The 18,085-nt window shown below is 38.1% G+C and overlaps 1 protein-coding gene and 1 long non-coding RNA gene across 5 annotated transcripts in view; one reads left to right on the top strand and one right to left on the bottom strand.

Annotated features, from left to right (window-relative positions):
• The window catches only part of bnip2 (BCL2 interacting protein 2), a 12,707-nt gene extending 7,556 nt beyond the window's left edge, over positions 1 to 5,151 (bottom strand). For 2 of the 4 annotated variants that reach the window (XM_050072551.1, XM_050072548.1), the window contains exons 1-3: positions 4,125 to 5,150; positions 942 to 1,037; positions 781 to 848 (exon numbers count right to left, since the gene is read on the bottom strand). In XM_050072551.1, the coding sequence (XP_049928508.1) occupies positions 781 to 848; positions 942 to 1,037; positions 4,125 to 4,492 (532 nt within the window). In that variant the 5' untranslated portion in view covers positions 4,493 to 5,150. Of the gene's footprint in view, positions 1 to 780; positions 849 to 941; positions 1,038 to 4,124 lie in introns of all 4 variants that reach the window. The other 2 variants (XM_050072547.1, XM_050072550.1) reach the window with 2 other exon arrangements.
• On the top strand, positions 5,111 to 17,860 carry LOC126407557 (uncharacterized). Its single transcript, XR_007571802.1, has 3 exons — positions 5,111 to 5,247; positions 6,830 to 6,853; positions 16,881 to 17,860. It is a non-coding gene; the product is annotated as an uncharacterized LOC126407557 (long non-coding RNA).
• Positions 17,861 to 18,085: the final 225 nt, after the last annotated feature.

Here is an 18,085-nt window from a genome sequence, read left to right as displayed (position 1 = left end):
ACTGATAACAAGATCTGTATAATGGATTTTGAAGAAATTCGTCAGGTTTTTATTTTGTAGACAATAAATCTGGATTTATAGCGTGATGGGATGACGGTACAATGATGTTTGTGGTATCCCTGGAAAGCTCTGCTCCTGCGCTTTCATGTGATATGCTGGCATTTCTGTGCTAGTCTGTATTCGCAAGTAATCCGTCCAAGAGTAATGTGTGTGCAGAGCTGTATGAAAGCTCTGTTATTCATCATTTTAGTGTAATTTTATCATTTTTTTTGGTATGAAAACATTGGACTACCGACAAGTGCTTGGTCTTGTCAGAAAGCTACAATTTCGCTGTTTCACGTGATATGCGAAAATCAATAGAGAAGAACAGGTGTGAATTTGGACGCACAATGCGTCGTTCGGGCCCATAGGGTTAAGTTCGCGTTAAAATCAATTAGGTGACATGTCCCAACGTTACAGTCTTTCAGTATGGAATTCTCTCTTTGTGTTACTGTGCCTCCACAGCAAAAAAAAAAACCCACAGTCTGAGAGGATTCTGTACTAAGAAAGACTGTTAGAAGAAACTCTTATGTGTTGGCTGACTCAGACGGCTAAGGCCTCATATTAGTTTCAGCTGAACTTTTGAATACAGTTTTGCAGGAACAAGAATGAACAGGAATAACTAATGCAACCAATAACTCTCTAAACATACATACAGGCACATGGGTTTTAACACAGACTTGAACAAATGTAACATGTCTTTTAATACTGTAAAGCAATGCACTGTTCTGTTTTTATTACCAGGATCTGTCTCCTCAGAGGTTCCTGCAAAAAGCTCATCTTCCAGCTCCTCTTCCTCTGGTAGGGGCCTGAAAATCAAACATCAGGTGAACATGCCTTCAGTGGGATAATGTTTTATGCGACTTTCAAAACACAAACACGTGATCCAAAAGTGATCATACCGTGGGAAGTCCTCATCCTGCCACTCCTCCTTCAGTTCGACTCCTTCCATTCTTAGGCGAGCTTCTGTCGTGGCGACTGACTCTTGGCGCTCCAGGCTGGGAATGAAAACACAAAGAGGTTATGGCCACTTTTTACGTTTAATAATATTTCATTGCTAAAAGGCTCTCTTGTACTACAAATGTATTAAGATCAAGAGCAGTGCCAGCAGAGGTTATCCTTGACAAACAGAACCAAACACATAATTAGTTGTCTGACAACGGCTGCTTGTGACTTGTACAATCCTAAAAGGATTATGGGGGAAATGTAGATCAGGAGTCAGAGGCAATTTCTGTTCTTGGGTTAATGCGTCAGCAAATACAAACTTAGTGGATATGGATAGTGACAGTGATGGAATGCTTCTAGATGATAAATACACTTGACTAAGCTGCAGAAATCACAATGATACACTGCAAATAAGGGTGGGGATATTTATGTTCTGGATAGGATAGGCTGTGTTGGGAAGGTGCAACCCAGTACTGGAAAAGGTTGAACGGATTCAATGGAATCAAACAAAATGATTAAATCTCATTCTTAAAACTGTCTCAATATATGACTTACTTAAGCTCTACTATTAATACTCATAATACTTTCCCTCTGGTGCTAACCTCTACCGACAGTCTCAATAAACATTTACCGGGCTGTATGTTCATTCATTTGTCTACAGACATATTAGTCTAACAAGATCTGTTTTAATGGTTGTTAAGGAGAGACTGTGTGTCATGTACTGTCTAACTGTTCATATGAATTGCCTGATAAGTTCCCTGATATTTTTTTCTACTAGCACACAAAGCAATACAGCTTACTCCTCAGTTTCAGTTACTAAGAATTTAGTCACAGTGCACATGACATGACAGATGAACAAGCAACATAATCTTAAACATAGTCAGTGTCACTTGTGCATTTGGGCACTTTTTGCCACATTTAAGTTCATTTTTTGTTTTAATAAAGGTCATTTTTAGCTTCACAGCTGGACAACCTGTATGATGTGCAATTTTGAACACCTTGAATCTTAAACTTCCAAACTTTCCATATAATAAAGGGCAATAACAATGTTTCAGGTGCTGCTGTAACCCATCCTGTTACTTACCACCTTAGTATAAGCCTACATCAATTCAGTAAAAACCCTGTTTAGGTTATATGCAAAGCAGTGCGCTCTTCAGTCCTCAAAAAATGACAATACTTTAATTTGCTATGTTGCACCTGCTACGGGATAGGTGCTTTGTGTTGCAGTGCTTATCAATACATAATTCACAGTCCCGCCTATTGATCGAGAATCTCCTCGAGACTTTCAGCCTACAGCTGGCCACATAATCAGATCACTGGCTTCTTGAATAGCTTACAAGCTTGTGTTAAAGGCTTAGTTTATAAACCATAAGGCTACTCACTAATGCCGATCATGGTATCTGTATCTTTGCCGTACAGAGCTCCCTTTGATGCAGTAATCACATTCACGACTGTATTTGTGCTCCCAGACACAAAAATATTCTGGGCATTTGGTGTTCAACATTTGAAAAAGTTTAGCGGTTTGGTTATGTATAGTGCTTATCCCCATATTACATGTGAAATCCAACTGAGAGAAGTAGAAGTGCCACCGGAATGTGGTTTCCTGAGGAGAGACCCCTGCAATGGAAGTGCACACAAGACCAAGCTGCACGGAAGTGGAGTCAGCCACATTAGGCAAATAGAAAAAGATGAACAACAGTTTCAAAACTATAAAAATAACAATAATAATAAAGAAATAAGTGGTGAGAATTAAGCTGCAGATCAGACCTGAAGGTTTGACCAAAATGTTTTTTTCATAGTCATGATTTCATCAATCTTGACAGTGATACTATATGTTGTTAACATCTTTGCAATACAATTGTTTTTTGCATCTACACCTTTCATTGAAATGATCTTTTATAGCGATACAATACAAGCTGGTTGGACCCACTGCAAGAAAGCCTCCTGTTTACAACGGTCTCTATGATACACTAATCTGTCTCTATCAGAAAATAATCTGAGTGGTCTATTTTGGCTCGAGTTCAGCACTTACCGAGTCTAAAATTCTAATTCTTCTGTTATAAATACTGCCTGTTATTCTGAAGATTAAAAAGGCAGAAGCACAATAATTAGCAACACCTTATCCTTTAAAACACAGATTAACTAAGTGAGGATTTCCTGACAATTACTGTTTGTCAAAGGTCAGCGAAATGATGCTCTGTGCATGGTGTGTTCAGCAGCTGTCCACAGATGTTACTTACTGCAACCTACAGAGACTGAGGACAATGACAGTAACACCTGTACCATATCATGCAGTACAAAAAATAGCTATGCAATATACTACATTCCCAAAGTTCATGGTTTCCAGCTCTTTAAGTGTTGATTTGACTCTGTGACAATGTTTTACATACTCCTGTCATTGTGTCAGTCCCCTCTACAATGTTCAGGAAATAAATGTCATACCAGCCTCAGTGTAGCTTCTACTTTTCCTGCTTTTCTAGTCAAGCTACAAATACAGGAACGTCAAAAAGGTTTGGGAAGGATGTGTCCTCCACTTTTGGTATTAACACCTGTTTGTAGGATAAGCATTGATTTAGAAAACTGTATGTAAACTACATATTTGAAAGCCACTGTAGGGTTTTGATTATAAGTCTTCATTTGAGGAGCTGAACACAGCAAATGTGAAACCAATGTCAAGGTGTTTTTTAATGATTAATCTTTGTAATCGTGTGTAGTTGCCCTGTTTTTTTTTGTTTGTTTTATGGTTAACATACTTTCTGGGTTTTATTTGCAGCATACTCATTTTGTATTTTAGAGCTGTAGTAGATTAGTTAGATGTTGTCTGTTTGTAACTCTTTCTGCAGCCTGTCTTGGTCAGGACAATCTCGAAAAGGAGATTTCTAATCTCAAGAGGTTTTGTGGTTAAATAAAGGTTTAATAGATTAAATAAAACGTGACAATTTAGACTGATCGGTTTCAAACAACTTTCCAACTTCCCAGCCAACCTTAAAAACACCGACAGACACTTGAACAGAGGCAATCATCTGGCTCAGGTGCTTGAGTCTGGGAGAACAGCATTCTTGCAATGGAGACGTGACACCAGACACTACTTAATATTTTTTGCCAACATGAAGAAAACATGAAGCAGACATGATACAGACCTTCCAATGGGTCCAGGAGGTGAGCGTGGCTGGGGAAGGCTCACCGGGGTAGAGCTTGTTGCTCCCGACTGTGTCTGCTCATTGTCTGGATTTGTCCTTTCCTGTGGCGTACCTCTTGTTTTGGTTAGACTCTCTTGAAGTGCCTCTTCGCCATTTTCAATTGTAGACGCCGTGCTGTTTTCCAACTCCTCTAGTTCCTCCTCGTCACCTTCTCCTGACACTCCCGAAGATGACGGGCTAGACGTGTGTCTGTTTCCCAGCTCCTCATGAGTCCTGCTGGGTGTGCCGAAATCTGGGCTGCTATTGTTCAAATTCATATCACTTACACCCTTCAGCACCGCTTCACTCTCAATCACATCCGATGCCATGAGCTTCTCCTGTCGCTCTACAGCTAGAGCGGCTCAGAGTGGGAAAAGTCCGACAAAGAGAAGCTAAAACACCGGTTTACTTGTTAGCCTAAACCAGCCAGAGAGCTGAATCTGACTTACACAACTTCTTTAAAAGTTTGTGGCTAGCCTGCTAGCTCTCGTCCGTTACTCAGCTAACCAAGAGGGCTGTTGTTGTTGACAGCTAGCTGTGCCAACTAACAGCAATCTTATTAACCAAACTGTGTTAAATGTCACACGGGGTGCACAGATAGTCACCTTTTCTAAATGCGTCACAGTGCGTGAACTCGGGAGAGCAAAAAGTGTGCTAGCTTTGCATAAGCAGCGGTGCGCAGTGATCCTACTTATCAATTTCCTCCCTTCCTTCCTCCAAGGCAGAATGTTCTCCTGCGGACGTAACGTTAGTCACGCTAGCTTATGCGCTACAGTTAGCTAACTGGCTAGCTAACTAACTTAGCAACAGCAAAAGACAAGCTAATGCTGTCAAATTAACGCCGAAGTTAATCCATTAAATTAAGACAGTTGTCAACTACGACTCAACGCTAGGACAGCTGTTCCAGGGCTCCATGTAAAGTGTAAAGCCGGTATCCGGTGATTTAGCTAGCCGGGTCCACCGATGTCAAACTCCTCAGCCTAACGGTAGAAAACGGCTGTTTGCTAACAACGCTAGCCGGAGGAGCATTCTGTTGTTACGTTTCCAGCTAGCGGTATGAAGTTGCCAGTTTTGTTTCCTGCAGGTTTGTATCTGAACTTTCTGCCTTCATCTCTCAAGCACAAAACACACAAAATTACCACCGTGCATTTCAATTTTGGTGCATTATTTTTACTATCTACACAATAACGGTTTTCACTGCCTCAGCTTGCGTCACAAAATATTATTTCATATTCTAAAAATATCACTTCTGTTCACTGTCACACATGTTGAAGCGACCTAAAGAAAGTTGCTAAAGTGCATTTGTCTCCAAGTGTAGTTCAAAATATGTCACATAACTAGAGTTAAAGGCTTTGGTAAAGGTTAATAGATAATATATGAGTGTAATATTTCTGACAGCTCCATGGAAAATTAGCAAACCTGGCACCCCTGCTAGATTTAAGAAACTGCTGTCCAAGTCAAGGTGCAGTCTGTTGACCTGATTTGTATCCAAAACTTTTTCCATTTTTATCTCCTAAAAGTTTATTTTTCATTTCAAACTGTAGGTTTTAATTCTACATTATTGTGAGTACTGTCTATTTGATTAATGACATTTAATGTAAGTCACAGTAGCAGGTCTGTTGCAGTGGTAGACAGTAGCCTAATGAAGCCTACTTAAAAACAACTTCTGTGTACATCTACTTCACTGTGTTGTATTGTGCATTTAAACCCACTCTATTTAACAGTAATTACAAATTAAATTTATTAGTAAACAAAATAAGATGCATTGTTAACATGCTGCTTACATTTAATAATTAAGTAGCCTTATAATAATCCAATAATATAAAATAATATAATATCCAGAAAGGGTTCATTCAGCATAACAAGTAGGCTACTTTGTGGCGGATACCTCTATATTTTTAGGGGTGGGGGAAAAATCGATACCACATAGTATCATGGTATTTTTGTGTGGCAATGTTTTATTATATAGTTATTATATAAATTATTAATAATACAAATACAAATTAAACTTTAAGTAGCCTACTTGAATAACAAAATCAATTGCTTTTTCAGCCCATTAGATACATTTTGGTGCTGCAAAAAAATGTCTGTAGTGAGATAAACAGACTGAAAACTTATTACATAATACAGATGTTTACAAAGTTTTCCTTTGGGGACATAATCTACAGCTGAAAAAAGGTAATAAATTGCAATATATTTTATCGCAGTACTAAGCATATCACAACATGTTAAAAAATAGTGTTGTATTGTGACTATCATGATAATATCATATCATGGAGCCTCTGGTGATTCTCACGTCTTAGAATTTTGTTTATGCAATTTGCATTTTGAATGCAGGACTTTTACATTGTAGCTTTACACTGCAGTATTGCTACTTGTACCTAAGAGCTGAGTACTTCTTCCTCCATTGGTCTAATGCCTATCAGCATTTGTAAGCCTATTAGTTGCTCTGTGTGTTTTATCAACCTGCAGCTTCAGTCCAAAACATCTTTTCCTTCATAAACAACTCCTGTTTTATTAGACTACTATGCCAGGGGGGGTCATCGAAGTGTCAGACTGTGTGTTGTTGCAATACAGGTTGGAGAAGTTAATCTACAATTAACTGTTCGATTAGTGTGTGGACCTCTACTGTCATCAAGTGTTAACTGATTTTTCTTTTCTCTTAGATGGTCGTGGATAAACATGCACAGGTATGTTGGAAGTATTGATCATCATATAAGTTAAAAGAAAAAGCATATGAGATTTTTCATTTGTTTCATTATATGTCATATTAATTGTGCTTGGTCAGTTACATTATTTCCACTGAAAGGTGGTAGGTCAAAATTTAATTTTAAATCAGTTACACTCACTTTAATGAGTCTTACTTTTAGTCTGCAGTGACTAGTTTTTGCCACTAGGTGGAGGCAGATGCTCATGGAAACGCTGCAGTCTCTAGGTAGATGCATTTATTGATCAAAATCTGCTATAACGAAAATCTCAGTGAGGACAAAGTGAACTAGAGTCTGAGGTGTAATGAGGAGACATTTTCCAGTTTTAATCATAATCTTTTAAGTTACATTTCCGGATGGTTTCAGATTTATCTGAATTTAGTAATGACATGCTCTTGTGTCCTGTAATTCAGGTAAATGTACATTTTTCTACTTTTTTGATGGTGATATTCTCAAATTAATTTGATTGCAGTCACCCTTCAGGTGTGGTCTTGAGAATAAATATGTCTGGAGAATATAGAGCATGTGAGTCTATTTAGTTTTAAGAGCAAACTGAAGAGAGTCAACTGCAACAAATGTTCTATAATTTCTCTTTTGGGGATAGTTATAATTGCCATTTTACTATCAGACCCCATGATTTTTAAAAAAAGAGAAAAGCAAAGACAGCTATAGATCTAATATAATGATGCTGCCTGGTTAATACCTCCTCTGTGTGCAGCGGATCATTCAGTGTAATTTCTAATTAACACGTTGCTATTTACTCTGTTGGATCATTAGGCCTCATCACAAAAGGATAATCCAGTCAAATTGAGAGTTTATGCTTCCCTTCCACCTTCCACCATGGTGCTGTTTGCTAATGAGTCATGTTGCAATTATCTAACAAATTAAGACAAATGTTGCCTGTTTAGCCAAGACAAATGTACTGAGCCGGGCTACAGCGTTCACACATGTAACACAGATAGAGGAGTGTGTCCTACATGTTTATAGTAATTTCATTCAAATGTCAGAAAATGCTAAGAATAACAGTGGAATTTTGATTATGTGTTACTTTTAATAGGATTTTAAGTTTGTCCTTATTGTTACTTTGTTTTTTTAAGTTATAAAATTGTATGTGAAAATGCAAAATATGATAGATGACAATTAGGAAGCTTTTTAGCTACTAGAACAACATATTCTTAAGACAGAAAAAGCCACAGCAGCTGTAGCTTCAGTGACTGTTTCACTATTGTTATGTGTGTCTTGCATTGTTCATTACAGTAAACCTCTCTCGTCAGTACACAGTTAAGTGTCAGGGAGCAGCTACTGTTGTTCACACAGTCCCGCTGTAGCCTCGCAGTTGATTTAAACAATAAAGAAGCATTGTCTGATGCAGGATGTAGCTCCTTTTAAAAGTAATACAAGAACTCCAAGATCTCAAAGCAGATGCTGCTGTAGTAGACCCCTCCTTTCATGATGAAAGGAGGGATGAACGTTGGGATCAGAGATGGAAGCTGTAACCTATTTGTGAAGCAGAATCATTAGGAAGGTTCTCCAACCAATTTCCATAAGTGGGGTAGCGGGATGTATTTAGGCTACTCGAAGTATATCACTAATGAGAAAAGACAAAAAGGATTCATGTGCATGTTTTATGCAATCTCTTTCTGGGTGTAGATGAATAATTATTTATGATTGCAAAGCCTAAAAGGGAGGCAAAAAAGATAGCAACTGCAAAGAGACTGGTAAAAAATTTAAAGAGGAAGTTAAATGAATATTTAAGGGAAGATGAAATATTTAATGGAAACAAATGAGCAAAACATTTAAAACGGCATGATAAATAGTAGTGAGTGCCATTAAAATGACCCTCTTAATTTGTGCTATTTGCTGCAGTAGCCATGAGGTCTCATTCAAACTCATAATGCTGCGAACTGAAGACTCCGACAGTTGTTTTCAACACGCCAGTCATTATCTGAGGACGCCGTGTCTGTAACCCAGGGCTGACCTCATAGCTGAGAAATATTAGCCTTTGATTCAGTGGAGTTTGTATTGATGCCACAAGGCAGAAACAATTCATGTTTTATTGACCTTCTTCAAGTTGAGGTTAGGGTCCTGAAAAAAAAAACACATAATGACATAAAGTCTGAATATGGTTGCGGTTAATTTCTCAAGAGACATCAGTTGTTTCAGTCTGATAATGTACTCTACATTTAGTCAGTTTTCACCTACCAGCATCAAAAGAAAAAAAAACCCAATCTGGAGTATGTACCAGCACAGTTCATTTGTTTTCCAAATGCGAAAATGATTAAATCAGCAAACAAATAATTATTCAAGTCAATGAGAACAATTATCCCAAAGACGCCTCTGAGACTTGGATGTGCATACTGAATTGATTAATTATCCTGCTAAAGATAATTGAGTGGAGCTAGATCTGTGATTGTTTCCTTTCGACATACCCTCGCCTCCATTTTGATCTCAAGAAGAATATCATCTCTATCATTGTTGATAATGTGTGGTCTGTGTGTTTGCAAAAATTGGCATGCCTGTGATGACGTGCAGCAGTGGGGGATCTTCCTATGGGCGACATAGGCGATTGCCTAGGGCGCCACCCATAGTCAAACACAAGGGGAAAAATCATCCAAAGATCTGATGGTAACGGTAGTAGTAGGGGGGGCACCTCTCTTAAAAAAATGAAACGTGGACTTAGTTTTCCATCATAAAGAAAGATTACATTTGTTTCATTAAAGTGTTTAAGTTATTTGACAACTTATTTTAAGATGTTGGTCAAAATCAATTTTTTGAGTAGGGTGGAATTAAAAATAAATAAGTTAGAATACCTTAAATAATTTGACCACTGTCACCACAATGTTTGGATGGTTGGTTCAACTTAATTGAGCTCTTCAAAGTCAAAGCAAATTATGTTGGTTGTACTAAAGTAATTGAGTTTTTCAGATTATAAAGACTCATAGGATTGACTCAATAATAATGAGTTGGACCTACTTAGAAAGATGCATGTAGATTGTTACCTTAATTTTTTTAAGTTGAACCAGTGGATTATTTTTTTAGAGTGTGAGTTCACCTTAATGTGTTCATCAGTGAGTGATCATTGCTGTTGAAACATGCTAGAGCACTGATGGGCGTGATGGAGGAGTGTATGAGGAGAGCATTAAAGTAATACGGGGTGCAATACAAAAAAAATGAGGAAGAAAAAATTTGCAAATTTGCACGCGCCCTATTCTTTTATGTATTCATATATTTCTTTCTTTCTTTATTTATTCATTACTATTGTTTGTTAGCTTGTGTTTGTAATTAGGGTTGCCTACCAGTTTCATGGTATACCAATAGTTATGTGTATATTTGCTTATCTACGACTTTTACATATCCATTAAAAATATTTTCAAATTTCAATTGTGGTAATAAAGCATTTGTTAAACCAAAAAAAAAAAAAAAAAAATCCCTTATGTTTTCATTCTACAAAGGGTAATTGGAATTGGTAATATTAATAATTTTGTTACATACCATGACACCATGATATTATCTGAGATAGTTATCATACCATGAAAATCTCATACTATTGCAACCCTATTTGTAATAAAAACAATATATGATATAAAAGACAACATTTATATTTCAGGGGGTGGGGTGGGGCTGCCCAGGGAGCCAAATCTGCTAGGTCTGGCACTGGGCTTGTGGGACTTTTAAAGAGCCATATTTTAATTTTGCAGTCATCTTGCTCTGCTCTCTACATTATTCCTGGATCATAAGGGGAAAGAAAAATCTAAAAATGTTCATGGCTAGAAATCAAGTGACACTCATCCCTTCTTCTTATCTCACTTCATGAACCCTAGGTTTTACAATATATTCAAATTTTTATTAACCCTATCAAAATGTATTTAAAATGTAGCAGTGTGCTGAACTGTGTGCATCTGTCCAAGTTCAACTTTGTCAGTGACGCTGTGTCATGCCCTCACTAACCCGTGGGCAGACTATTACTTACTTCTGAGCCAGACAGACATCATTACCTCTGTGAATGATGGCAAGGTAGCCGGAGCCCAACAGCTTTATTTCCCAGCTCAACTCGGCGGACGCAGGCCATCACATCCTGTTAACAATTCCATGGCTCCACCATAAAGATAAGCTCCCTCAATCAGCTCCGTCTGTCTCAATCGCCACTGAAGGGCCATCAGTCATCACTAGCCGGGACGGGAGCCCCTCCATATTCACTTGTGATTGACACCGTTTAGATGATTCAGTCAGAATCGCCGGGCTGTTTATTTCCTCTGTGGACCAGTGTACTGTTTTCTGATTAAGAGGAGTTCATGAAATATTTATCCTTGATATCAGCATATTCGGCATCATGCGATCAGTCTTCTCACTCTGAGCAAATATTGGTCCATTTCATGTGGAATCTCTCAAATGGCGAGATGAATTAAGTCAGAGGCTCTGACATTTTAATCACAGCGAACATAAGAAGCCAATTGTCACTGTCAAACCACATGAAGGTCATTTCCATTGTTAAGGATCTGCTTGCCATAACATTTAATCGTTACATCCTAATGATTCGTTTACATGTGAGATCAGGTTGATATTTTATGTATAAGCACACATTCTATCCAAGGCCTTTTATTCTATTAACCTGTCCTGTCTTTATTAGATCCTTTCTGAGATAATTCCCATATGGCTTAGCCTTTGATAAATATGCTTTTAGGTCTATCTAATTAATGCATTCCGCTGTGATTTTCTTCACTTGTCACCCACTCTTTAACCTCATAGTGGAGGAACAGACTTTTCCTACTCAAATTAAAGGTCCTCTGAGACGCTGTACATGTGTGAGCTAATGATGTAGTGCGCTGTACAACCTGGTATCTTATCTTGAGGGCCTTGTTGAAATGTTTTGAGTAGAAATGAATTATATGACCTCACTGTTATGGAGTGTGGATATATTCCGAGCAAACATGTTTTAGTTTATTGTGTCTGTTCTCGTAATTCTGGTGGTTTTTTCCCAGTTTGATTGCCTCATGAATTTAGATTTTTTTAGTAGAGGTTTGGTTGTGTTACAATCAAAATATTAACTGCAGATATTTGCTTTGTGAGTAGGTTCTCATAGTGGTTGAAATATGACGTGTTTGATGATTTGTATCACAAAAGACTGTCTCATTGTATTTATTTGACTATGAATGTAATGCAATGAAACAAAGCTACATTTAGATTCATGTGGGCAATGGTCTAATGTTGAGACAGCAATTCTGACGGCACACAGGAGACACTAGCTAAGTCTACTATTTCCAAATTAATTAAAGCAATTCAGCGTTTTTAAATGTACTATTCAATTTTTCCTTTTACTGTCAGCATAATTGCAGTTTCCAGTCATGTGACCAAGGGACCATTCATAGGTATAATGAATGGGATAGGGTGGTGATCAGCATTAACTCGTGGACATTTCTGTAACTTAAACTGCTTAATATGAGAAAAACCAGCTGTACTTCAGTAAAATATGTTGCATTTAATGACTTAAATTGTCCACTATTTGCAGTAAAACTATGTTAGAAACTGACTAAATGTCACAATGCAGCTAAACGGGAAAATGCCTTTAAAAAGCTATAGGATTTGTTGTATGTTTCCATGGTAACAAGGCCCAGGGTGCCTGATGCTAAAGCAGAGTCTTTACAAATAGTTAGCATAGTCTTTTTACACATCCAGAGCAAGGGTTGTCAGGGAAAGCTCAGCTCAGGGGTTCTTTGGTGGTCAGTGAGAGTGATGAATTCACTCACAAATTAGCATTTTAGTGATTTTTTTTATTCAGATCATACAGAAAAAAAGATGGACGACAGATTTTCATTCCAAACGGCAACAAAGAATCTGATATGTAGTTTTAAGTGTGCAGTTTACTTCAGATACGTCAGTGATACTCAACTTACAGCTTGCCACGTGGCCCGCCGACCATTTTCTGATTCACAAAGACAATACATTTACACTGTTTGCTTATTGCATTTGTCATTTTGCAAAAGTAGCCTCCAGGCAAAGCAAGTTAAGTATCCCTGCTAATATCAATTGATAGTTAGCAGCTTTAAGGATCTACTCCAAATACCACTGGACTGCATATGTGGGATATGGTTATGTGATTTCTCAGTAATGTTGTCCTCAGTGTTCAGACAGCTCCCTCTGTTTGCCTTGTGGGGCCACCAACATGTGCAATTACTAGGGATGTCCCTGGGATCGGGTATCGGCACCGATCACGTTATTTTTACAAAATCGGAATCGTTAATAAAAGATCGGAGCAATCAAAACAACAAAAATGGCCAGGTTTTTCATCTATGTTGTTTACTGTTGCCTCCGCTTTCCAATGTATTGTAACCAAGCATCCTGGGTTCGCCTAACTGAGTGCAGCTAATGAGCAATAAACGTTGAGACAACAGGTTCAGCGGCCACCGCTACTCTCTTTATTCTGAGCAACACAACCACACCTAATGGCGGAACCTCGCCTACCACAGCCCTATGGCAACTCTGGAGGGACAATTTCTTTACAATTCAGAATTTGCTTACATTTTGTGCTGGTGAACCACCGATAAGCTTTTTGGATACTATTTAAATAAAAAACAAACCTTATGGGACAACTTGGATGCATTCTTGTCTTTTTTTTCTTAATGCTATAGTGCGTAACTTCTGTCGCCTCCCAGCTCAAAGGACTCTGTATCGGATCGGATGCAAAAAAATGTGATCGGGACATCCCTAGCAATTACCTAATGAAGTATCAAGTGCATTTATGCCAAAGTGGGAATGTTGGATCAGACAGGTTTTCCACATCACTATCCAGGAGAGGTTAACATGTAAAGGGAGGTCTGTTTATAATCCATACATTAAAATTAGAATAAAACAAACTAAAAATTGGGATTTTTGTCATTACAGTTTATATGATATGATTTTATTGTCATATCCTATGTCACTGATGACACTCTGACTTGCAGCATATACTGTGTAAATGTGTGTTATTCGGTGAGGTTATGTTATTCACAGTAAGTGTAGAGTCAGTCAAGGTGATATTATACTACTGTACTTACTCTAAGTAATTAGATACTGCCTAATTAAGTCGACATGGTCCACATGATGTGTACAGTGTCATATAGGTACAACACTATATGAATTTTTCCACTGCATCAGGTTCACTGAGGACACTCGTCATAAAGACCAGCACACTTCTTATAACTCAGTAAAGAGTTATCATATTATTTAGGCAAAATAGAATTTTGACATTTGACTGAGCTATCAAACAACCGTTAGTACATCCATTGTCAAAATGCCAAGAATGTTTCAAAGTCAAAGATTGATCAACCCCTCAGCCAACACCAAACTCTTTGAAGCAGCCTTTTTATGTAGCGTGTCAGAAAAGCCCACCGGTAACTGTCAGAGCATCTTACATCCAGTGAGTGATGAGAAAAAGCAAAACTTATAATTACTCTTTCTGTCACTTTTTTATGATAAATGTTTAAGTTACCATCCACACAAAACAATAAATATTGTGCACAAAAGCTGCTATCCCCCCCCCCCACTCTGGCTCGGAGCCCTTTAAAGAATTTATTCACCATTACAGCCAAACAGTGTAACTACAAAAATACTTTTCCTTGTCTTTTAAAAAAGATGAAATATTTTCTCTGCTATGTAATTCTCCTCTCTGTATTTCGAGAGATACTGACCTAAAAAGGTTGATCAAAGACTGTTGGAACTCCACAGCCTGCAGCAACCAATAAATTGGTCCATTCGATGTTTTGCACTGACAAATTATTCTCCAGAGTACTAACATTCTTGGTAGCAACTCAATTAGCAAGAGACAGATGTAGCAAGAATTCACATTTATGTTTCATAGACCTTTCAATATTTTATTATTTCAGCGCATGTTGGCACGGACCCTTTTATGTCACAGAAATGATAACTATTTGCTAATTCTCACATAAAGTGATAGTTGTTTTGGTGCGTATTGCGGATTTGCGGGGGGAACTACACTCTGTATAAATCCCTTTAGGCTTTTACACAATGTTGGAATGGCCTTGAGCGTCCATATGCTTTAAAGTGGTTGTTAAAAGCCAATATTTCTTATTATCGCTGAGGGGAGACCGGTCCCGCTCACTGTCAATGTAAAGAGAAATGTCGACAAAGGAAAGAGGAAAAATCATACCTAGGAGAAAAATCACTTATTAATGTAACCCTTTGTGAAGTTTATATATTTAAACTTTATGAGTTCAGTTCATTTCAGTCTATCTCGTGACATGATAGTTGTCTTGTTGATAACTGGCTGAAAGACGGCGAGAATTTGTCCCCATTATTCCCATTAGTTTGAGCAAACAGTCGACAAAAGAATTCTTTTCTTTTGTTTTTAAAAACATTTCATCATATCAGTCAGATATAGACTGTGATGAAAGTGCGCTAAAAACATTTACCAGTTACTTGGTCTTCTTTGCACAAGGGAATATACACTGACATTATTATGCATGGGTCCCTCTTGTCTATGTTTGGGCGTTTGATATTAACCCTCAGAAACACTGCTGACCTTTTGCACCAAACCATATGGTTAACAGTGAGCGATCTCCCTGCTGTTCAAGCATCATTTACCTCAGCAAGACACGAAAACAGAGAGCTTCACAGCACAACTTAATAAAGATGGGTAAAAGCATTCAGAAGAATTCAGCTCAAAGACGTGCATTTTTATCTATATATTGAACATTATATACATAGTGGGCATTAATTCTTCAGTGTATGTGTACATATGGATTACACAGCATCAGCAACATAAATATATGATCACACTCATGTTGTGAAAATCAAACATTAGGGATTACCACCTTATGTCACACAAACCAGATCCAGTGAGTTATGACATACTGATGATGCATTTTTCCAAACATGCTGAGCCTTCGCATGTGGCGACAGCGACGAAACACATGGCGAGCTTTCTGTTATGCAAATATGAAATGGAAGCAGAGCACAATAACAGCTTTATAGTCTCACTGTACATTTGCTGGGAACATCTGAGAATACCAGACTGCATAATTAACTGCCAATGAAATGTTCCCTCGAGTCAGTCCTCTGCTTTATTAACAAAGTAATGCGGTTATTTTTAATTGGCCATTTCATTGTGAACCAAATTAGATAAAATGACACGGGCAGATTTTTTGAAGAATATTGGCGTCTTTATTTTTGTATTTACAATGACATATGGTCATGACAGATGATATTGTTCCTCATCAAACGTAAGGAATATGATCTAAAATAGCCAATATATACATAAATTATATACTCACACATTAAGATGTAAGGCTTCATTACTCATTCATTAGTCCATGACCTGCTCATTGTATATTGTGGAAACATAGGTGTTTATTATGATGTGCATTTTAGATTGGTGTTGTGATGATATTCTGACATTATTTTAAATGGATTTTTAATTTCCTGAGAGAGGTAAATAGAGCCAATTAATGCAGATTCTAAATATATATTATTTTAATTAACATTTTTTTGTATATGTTACCATGTATTTCATAATATGCATATACAGGAGCTGTGTATGTCTACACACAGTGATGGAAGTACTGTAATTATCATTGTTTGCTTGTCTGTGACAGTTTAATTTCATATTATTGCAAGCGCAATCATGTTTAAGTTAGTGTGGTAGAACTAAATTGGACATGCTGTACTTTATTTAATGCAGTCTAGCTGCCTGTGATATATAAAGTCACTGAATGGCGTTCAAAACATGATCTGAGGCTCCAACAGTCGCAGAAACACAGTTGCAGCACTCGCCACAGTTGGAGTTGGAGTTGAAACTGTTTAATAATTTAGATCAAAGTAAAAGTTAAAAAAGCGAAAGCAGAAGGTGCCCTTTGTGGCACCACATGAAAATTTCTCGCAGCGTAGCTTAAAGAAGACAACCAGAGGGTTGATGAGCAGTTGTGAGAACATCAAACAGTTCTGGCGCCTACTGAAGAAATACGAAAGAATTTTTGGTTAGTGAGCCTGTCTTTTTTTTTTTTTTTTTTGCTGGCAGAGATTTCAGAGTGGGTGCTGCACTTAGCAGCGGGGAGCCACCAGTGGAGGACTACCTGGATAGCTTTCCTAACCACAGACCTCTCCCAGAATGGATCATTAGCATCGTGCCAAAGATGGATGGCAACTTTCTGCACGACTTGCTGGCCGCCAGTGTAAGAGCAGGGCACAGGCTTTCCTCTGGTCCCTTGGCCTGCCTGCTGACCTGCTCCTGGGTCTTAGTTAACATTCAGGGGGCCCTGACCTGAAAAGCAGGCTTGGCAGCCGAACCAAGGTCCCATCCTCCCCAAAGAAATTAGAGGTGGTAATCTTTCAGGAACAACTTGCTAACCTTCCCAGACCATGTAAATGCAATAGATGCAGCTGATTGCCCTGCTTCTGTTTTGCAGCCCCTCTGTGTCTCCCTGTCACCGGCCATGCCAGGTCGTGTCCAATTTATGTGTTTTTGACAGCTCGGAGGTGACGAATGATGGCCCGCGCTGAAAGAAGGTTACATTTAAACACAGCACAGGTCAATGGGGTAGATGGCTGAATGCTAAATCATTGTCAGGGAAACTAATGATACGGCATTATAAGACAACAGGGTGCGGTGAAAGATAAAGTGCACGATGTCATACTGATACTATAATCAACCAATGTCTCTTTCAAGCGCACATTCATCTTGATTTTGCATAGACATTCACATATTCTGAATGGAAACACTGAGGAATCCCACACAAATAGCTATTTATGGTGCTGTATCCTTTTGTGTGGCACAAGAATATCACGATGGTTCCTGGCTCCATTATTATTACAGCTGAAAATATAACGACTCTAATATAAACGAATACTATTGGGACTATTCCGGTTCCACTGTAATTAAAATGCAAAATACACTTTGTTAAGCGTTAGAAACAAATATTTAATTCGTTGTGTCTAAGAGCTGTTACACCTGCTGCAGCAATTTCAAAAACACACAGGAAGTGTGAATAACAAACACAGAAAGAGCCTGGGAACCCAAGCACGAGTTGTGGCATCTTGACAAGTCTTTAAGTAATTCTTACAAGAACAAACACCCCTAGGCTCACTTGCTTCATTGCTTAAGTCAAAACAGAGAGTATATACAGCCACTAGACTGCCACGGAAATCAGATAAGCAGTGCCCACTTTTTGATAAGGAAATTAAAGTTATTAAATGGTGATCACAGAGGAAAATATGGGCTATTAT

Source organism: Epinephelus moara, chromosome 20 (genome assembly GCF_006386435.1).
Source record: "Epinephelus moara isolate mb chromosome 20, YSFRI_EMoa_1.0, whole genome shotgun sequence".
NCBI classification, from domain to species: Eukaryota; Metazoa; Chordata; class Actinopteri; order Perciformes; family Serranidae; genus Epinephelus; species Epinephelus moara.
Note: the sequence above shows the minus strand (reverse complement) of the source record. Positions and strands in the feature narration are given on the sequence as shown.